This window comes from Littorina saxatilis, linkage group LG15, assembly GCF_037325665.1.
Source record: "Littorina saxatilis isolate snail1 linkage group LG15, US_GU_Lsax_2.0, whole genome shotgun sequence".
Lineage (NCBI taxonomy): Eukaryota > Metazoa > Mollusca > Gastropoda > Littorinimorpha > Littorinidae > Littorina > Littorina saxatilis.
The window spans coordinates 39,532,607-39,540,696 of NC_090259.1; the positions used below are offsets into that span (position 1 = coordinate 39,532,607).

General features: G+C 39.7%; 1 protein-coding gene across 1 annotated transcript in view; it reads right to left on the reverse strand.

Moving 5' to 3' along the window:
- LOC138949290 (protein disulfide-isomerase A3-like) overlaps nt 1–8,090 on the reverse strand; it is a 37,981-nt gene that overhangs the window by 29,774 nt on the left and 117 nt on the right. The window contains exon 1 of the mRNA XM_070321078.1: nt 7,990–8,090. This exon is cut by the window's right edge and continues 117 nt beyond it. Coding sequence (XP_070177179.1) covers nt 7,990–8,090 — 101 coding nt within the window. The remainder of the gene's footprint in view (nt 1–7,989) is intronic.

The following is an 8,090-nucleotide window of genomic DNA, read 5'->3' on the forward strand; positions in this document are numbered from 1 at the left end:
TGGACATCATACTTTGTCATGTAGCAATCCACTTTACAATTCTTTGCCTAATGTTTGCATGACATCAATACAAATCCTATCATTAATTGCAAGGTCAAATGTTTTGAAAAGGGGAATGGTGCAAGAGAATGACTGTAATTTCCTATTGCCGTTTGAGTGGCTTGCATTGGTGAATGAAAATTGAAACTGAAAGGCTGAATGAATGTTTACAGTTACACTACAGATCAAAGACAAAGGTGTTCAAATAAAAATGAGAGAATGAACAATTTGTAATGTCTGTTTATTCTAAACTGCACGGAATGATGCACCTGCATACTCCAACTACAATCAGCAGTAGCTTTGTTTAGGTCAATAGGTGTGGCACTACTGGCACTGCCAGTGACAGACGACTGTTTTGGCTGCTATCATTGTATTAACCATCATCTTCTTCTTCTTCTTCTGCGTTCGATGTTGGTGGCCGATTAACCATCATGCAAACAGGCATTTTAGAACCAGCATAACATACTGTGGCGGATTGTAAATGGCCAACAGTTACTGCTCTCCAAAAACGGCGCAGATCGGTTCTACTGGACTTATATAATATGATTTAAAATTCAACTCAATCGCCGACTCAATCTAAACATCGCCGGCTAATCACTTGCTCCAAAATGCTCGTTTTTGTCTAGCACATGATTCTGTGCCTGATATCGATTTCCGAACTGGACAGCACCAATACGCATTCAGACAGACAATCAGAGCGACAGAATTAATGAAAATACCATTGAGAACAAGGCTGTCGTTACACAATTTCAAAAAAATAACAAGACAGAAAAAAAGTGAACCGGTGTCACGATTTCATCTTTCGCCTGTGTACATATTTCCCCCTCGAAATATACTCAAGACTGAAATGTTGTTTCCTGGTAAAATTAAGAAGTGAAATTATTTAAGGAAGAAAAGCATGTCAGTTTCTTGCATGTGAAGAAAATTGGTGGTAACATTTAATAGATTTCAACCCCAAAATCGAAACCTTTTTCGTATAACCTTTGCCCCCAGCGTTTCGACCAATCAGATTTTAGGGCACAGCAGCCTCTCTCTGATAACCGGAAATAAGGGGCAGCCTGAAATACCTCTTTCACTGTCGGTGCTCGAAGTACTATTGCCAGAGGATTACTTTGAGAAATTCTGCAAGAAAACGGATTATCTTGTTCAAAATCATGAACTAAAAGTCAAGGACATGCACGAAGGTATGGTTTGAAACGGCTATTGGTGGTATATGGACGAAAGACTTGGCGAACTTCCCCTGCATAAGCGAAGCAGAGGTGATCGACCACAGATCTGCAGATCTCTGGATCAACTTTCTTACTGATACTACTGCGTCGACGTTCGACAAGTTATACGACGCATCCAGCGCGAAGAATGCAAAACCTTGGTGTAAACAATAGACATACTGTGTGCATAAAATGTCTTTCTGCATGGCACAACAGCTAGTAAGCAACTGTGGTGATCAGACTCAGAGCGAGTGTGCTGACGTCAATGAAGCAGACTCGCAACGAAGTGTACGGTACGCTGTTGTGGGGGGACGCTGACCGGACAGGCACTTGGAGCCTACTGCGAGTGTATTGCTGGGTAAGTGTTGTTGGTCTTGTATGTTTTGTGGGATTAACTTGATGGCTGCGTTACTTGGTATCTGACACAATCAGTTTTCATACTCAGTCATATAATGCATGGCACACAAAGTGACAAACACACACAGAGATTCATAATTCTCTACTGAAAATGTCTGCATGCAAAAGCTGTCTTTTTTGACAAAGTTATGAGCAGCATGTTAATGTAATTTCAATCAGTATCTCCAGGAGACCATGCCATGTTGGCTAGGCATGTTCAATAGAATACCAGGTACCTGAGTGCGGAGTTTTATTTAAATGTGTACGTACACATGTGTTTGTGAATCCTCTTGTCAATGAAGGTTATCACTGCAGTAAGATCAAATTCCATTCTGAGCCGGTATATATTTTATATAGATATCAACAGCATGCGCTTACAAGCTCTCTGTAGGAATTCCTAGGAAAGATAAAGTTAATTGTTATTAGCAGGCTAAGGAAAATCAAGATGACACAAACGGAATTTGATTGTGTGTTGTTGTTTTTACCCAGAAAGGACAGTCTTGCAACCATGTGGCTGCCACACTTTTTGCTGCTTCACACTACATGGCTGAAGGAATCGACACTGTGCCAGCAGACAAAACTTGTACACACTACAAATGTATGTGGAAGGGGCATGCTGCCAAGAAAACTGCACCAGCTGCTCTCGATGACATACAAATTGTTAAGTAAGTGTGTATAATAATTAATATTAAGGAAATTAGGGTTGTGTTACCTGGAGGTTTACATCAGAGTGTGATCTATTTTTTTCAGAACATAAGTCTTAAAGTTAAAATATAGAGCTTGTTAATTACAACAGCTACAAGACTGGGGAAAGAGAAACAGTGATATTTATAAAGTGCATCATCAAACAAGAAGGGCAAAGCCCATACGACTCACATGCTTGACCTCAAATAACTAAACCTAGCAATGACATCATACACTAAGAACTGCTTTACACATTTTTCCTACCAAAATACATGTGACCTTGACCCAAGGTCAAGGTCATCCAAGGTCATGCAACACAAAGCTGTTAATTCAAGACATAGGAAGTACAATGGTGCTTATTGGCCCTTTCTACCATGAGATATTGTCACTTTTAGTGGTTCACTACCTTATTTTGGTCACATTTCATAAGGGTCAAAGTGACCTTGACCTTGATCATATGTGACCAAATGTGTCTCATGATGAAAGCATAACATGTGCCCCACATAATTTTTAAGTTTGAAACAGTTATCTTCCATAGTTCAGGGTCAAGGTCACTTCAAAATATGTATACAATCCAACTTTGAAGAGCTCCCGTGACCTTGAAGCAAGGTAAACCAAACTGGTATCAAAAGATGGGGCTTACTTTGCCCTATATATCATATATAGGTGAGGTATTCAATCTCAAAAACTTCAGAGAAAATGGGGAAAATGTGAAAAATAGCTGTTTTTTAGACAACATTTATGGCCCCTGCGACCTTGACCTTGAAGCAAGGTCAAGATGCTATGTATGTTTTTTGGGGCCTTGTCATCATACACCATCTTGCCAAATTTGGTACTGATAACATTTTCTGAGTTCTCTCTCTCTCCCTCTCTCTCTCTCTCTCTCTCTCTCTCTCTCTCTCTCTCTCTCTCTCTCTCTCTCTCTCCAAAATGCACACATTTATAACACACACACACGCGCGCGCACTGAATACAAAAAAGGTGAGTTAAACTTAAAACCAGTTTAATGGATTAAAACAACAACAACAACAACAACATAAAAAAAACCTGAGTCACACCCACGACCAATGCCTCTGGTTCTAATTGTACAAAAAAATGCCTTCCTGGGCTATTATGGCTCTTCAGTCATGACAAATTTATAACAGGCTAAAATGACTGATTAGACAAACAAAACAGATTATTAATGGAGTTAAACATAAAATCAGTTTAATGGATAAAATCAACAACAACAAGAACATAAAAACAACAACAAGAACATAAAAACAACATAACATACAACAAAAAAAATACAACAACATAAAATACAACAACATAAAAAACAACAACATAAAAAGATAACAACTGATTCACATCCTTGACCAATGTCTCTGGTTATAAATGTAACAAAAATGGCTTCTGGGCTTTTATGGGTCTTCGTGACGAATTTGTAACAGCTTAAAAAAATGATGGAATGGAGAAACAAATTAAACAGAACAACTCGTTGACAGCTATAGAATCTGGATAAAAATCAGTTGGTGGGGAAGTTTTCAGGGCATCCTCATTTGGTGACTTGGGTCTACTTTCGTTTTCTTACAACCGGTCTTGCAACAACGCATTTGTGCTGCTCGGGACCAGAGATTTGCTTTCATACAACCGGACTTTTATACATCCGATTTTCATACAACCGGAAAATTCTAAGTAATAACAAAGAGTAGCTTCTGCCGGGACCCTGCCTACCCCTTTCATACATCCAGACTTTCATACATCCGGTGTTTTATACATCCGGTCTATACTGTAGTATGCAGTTTGAAGGTAGTAGATGTCCGAGCAAACATAGGAGGATGTGCTGTTAGGCTGTCTATCTCCTCATCCATGTTTTCCAGATATTTGAATTTCGTTTCCTCTTGGAGTTTCTGCACTGACACCTGATAAGCAAAATACACGTATCACTCTGTGATCATGGCAACATATATCATCTGTATGCCCCGTTCAAAAATTACCTTGAGATTCTAAGGTATACACAGAAATTGCACTGGATCACAAAAACAACACGAACAGAGTACATGTAATGTATGTATTCAGTTTAAAAATTCATGCAATGAGAGTCAATAACCCGATTTAACCCCAGGTAGATTCAGGGTCCCACTGACTGAATCTCATATGGTTGCTTTTCGGCACACACCACACATTTTTAATGGGACTGTGAGGTTTTGTTAATACAGTAAAATAATATAGTAGCAACGTACTGTCTGTTCGTGACGTTTGAGAATACTGATCTATGCACTAACGCATTGTCTTTTTGTAGTGTGACTGTCCGACATTGCGTACTCCTAAAAATCAATGATCAAAAAGTTTGAACTGCTGTAATCGTGTTTCAGCATATGTCTGACAGTGCTTATTTGCTTCCAAAACGGCTTGCGATATCACTAGCCATCAGCGTTTCGCCACTGCTCAGAAAATCTTATGATTTCAGATCTAGTTTGAGATCGGAAATCACGTGTGCTCGTTTAAAAAACTAAATTCATTTATTACTTCCCTTTGACCGTTTCGCAAGAAAAATGTCAGGATCACTATTAGTATTAGCACATGAAAGCAGCCCACCGCCATTTCAAAAAAGTTTCACTGTTTAGTGGTGTCGATGTCATGTGGTGTCGATGTCATGTAGTGTCTTACTGTCGCAAATAAAAATACCAGGATAATTGCAGTTTTGTCCGCAAGAAACAGACTTTGCGCAATGTTAACTTGCTGTCTACATGTTTTGTTGTGTGACTGAAAAATTACTCAGAATTCCAAGAGAAAATAAGGATAAAGGAAAGTCGCGTTTGAACATCACTGTGGGAACATTTATTCTAAACTGGGTAGTTCAAGGACGAAATCCTTGATTAAAGATAGGAAAATAAACAACACCAGATGCCTGAAATAATAGCATAAATCAATGATCTTTACATGCTTACAGATCTGTGGAAGCACATCAACTGATCTGTGAAAAACACACCTGACTTCGATCTAGCATGCAAGAGGTAGCGACTACGGACTAGTAGTGTGTCAACATCACAACAAAGAGAATCACATACCATTTCGTATTGCCGCTTATGCTGGCTCTGTTTCAAGAAGTTCCTTGTGGCCTCGCCAGCATTTTGACGACGAAGAGGCTCAAACGGACACGCTAAAACCTCAGGCTGGCCGAAAACCGGTCCGTATTCCACTTGTCTTCCTCACTGCTTGAGCCGGCCATGTTTGTTGTTCAAGGCTCGTGACGTAGCACACGTATGTGCACAAGGTCATGAGCCAAGACTGCGCGCGCGATGGAACGATTCAGAACAACCAAAAAACGAGTCAAAGTATACTTTTTGGATTTCTGTGTTCATTTTTACACACGCATTTGTGGTTGATGAATTAAGAGGGTCAACATATCAAAAGTGACCCTAAACCTTGGACTTTTCCTTTAATTAAACTGTAGATATGTCAAAGACTGTTTTGAATAATTTTGGGGGGTAATTTTCATTAAGAACAAACTCAAGTGAATGCACAAATTGTGTACTAAAGTGTCGGTACAAGGGAGACAATTTGAAGCCATTTTAAAAAACAAAGCAGTATATTGCATAATAATATCCTTCAATTATAACAAGAAATAAGGAATAAACGTCTCTTGACATGTTGTCTACCTAATTATCTTGATCGCATTTATTTAAAGTGGGAATCGTTATGTTCGTAAGCTCACATACAATCATTTATGAAACAAATTCAGACCAGACCAGAGATTTGATTGATAATGGGCCCTTTATTCTATACAGTACCAGAGTAAATTATATAAACCATTACATGACAAAATAAGCTTCTTGCTCTTTGGAGTGATGTGGCCTTTGGCAGCTCATCAACCCAGTAATGTAGACCTGCCTTTTTTACGAAGTAGGTACATGCATACCGAAAGATCACCATATCATCATAATGTGTAAAACTATACTGCAGTGTCATTTTTCAGTAGAGAATCAACAGAAAAAGAGCGTATGTTCTCCTTCACCTTCAAGCCAGAAACATCTTCAGTCAGACGATTAATCACAGAGGCCTGTTATGTAATTGTCATCTGCAGCTCTGCCAACTTGAGGTAGTCTGTGTTCCAATAACAATACCCTCACATGTAGTCGTGTCCCTCTTTGCAAAGGCATGATCTGGCCCTGGTCCTAAGCTCTCACTAGATGCGGAGGGCAAAGGAATGGCTGCTTCTGTAAATACAAAATCAAATGTATACATTAGCAATAGAATTAGCATCAATGATTTTGTTATCAGATTACACATGCATCACACTCACAGCATTTAAGCATGAAAATACATGAGGGAAATAACTCCTGAAATTGAAAAAAAACTTAGGGGTGCGGGAGATGCTCCCCGGAAATTATTTTGGAGTGTTCTATGCAAAATCAAAATTGTAGAAATCTAGTGCTATTTTTGTTGTTGCATCAATTCAATGGTACATTTCTGGGAATAAAAAAAATGATTCAGCATGAGCTTTATCGATGTCTTGAAAACTGCATCACTATCTGTATCAAGTAACCTCCTTAATCTTCTCGATTCAAGAGTCGGTTGATTCAGAGATACTGTAGCAACAGATCTCTGGTTGATTGCATGCACGCGGCTTGTCGACATATGTCTAGATCTTGTTTGTTTGTTTTCTAAAATCTTGCATTTGTTTCGTGACCCTTCCTATGCATCCATTTTGGGCTGCCGATTCATTTTAAATGTCTTATACACTGATGTAGGAAGACAATTTGAAGTCAGCAGATCATAAATTAATAAAAACAAACAAAGCTTACTTGGCTCTGAGTCTCTTCCAGATCCGATGATATTTTCAGCGTTGACACTGGGGGTGGAAGCAAAACCGCTTGCTTGTCGTCGGTCTTCAGCGGACAAAGTCACGTCTCCGACCAGTAGAACTACCTTGTCCTTCTGCTAGAGTCACTTGTTCTTGATGTTCTCTCAAATCCAAGATTAAGGGTGGGTACGAAGTCAAAGGAGTTGGCATCGTTGAAAGCCGTGCCATTGCCAGACACGAAGTGACGCGAGCAGACTTTTCAATGGCACGACAAACCCCTGTCGTCGGATTGCTTGCACCCATCGCGTCCTTCGCTGTTGCGCCTTCGCACTCAGCTTGCACCCATCGGAAAGCCATACAATGACAAATTCTGTCCACCGTATTTCTCTTTCTTCATTCCACTGTTGCACTTGCAGTTGTAAACACAACAGTTTGTCTCGTCGTCTCCGCACTTTACTTTGCACCAAGCCTCGTTGTCGATTTTTCCTTTTGCCCCTTAGTTCCGGTAGATCTGACAATAAACTTCACAGCGCATGCGCCAAAATTTAGGTGGAAAAAGGTCTATTCTTCGAAAACGTGTACTGAGTGGTTACGTCCCTTGAGTAAGAAGGAAACATTTTAGGATGAATCAAATTTCTAAGTTAAATAAAACAAATTGGTTGGACACATTTGGCCCCATGAACGATGTAAGGTACACAAGGTCGCTCATCAGTACTATCGAAGGGTGTTTTTTTGTTCAGTGTAGAGTTTTTTCTAGATCAACGAGGCCGAGAAGCGAAATATCAACACGGCGAAAAATGAAAACGTCACACCGGTAACACTGACGACAAATTCTACCGGTGACAGCACGGCTGACGATCAACTGTAACTTACCACGGTGCGTAAAACTCGACAAGAATCACATTATGGTCCTGGATTTCGCTCTTGAAGTTGGAATCTGTGAATTCAAGTACATTTGCCTTCACGGCAAGCAC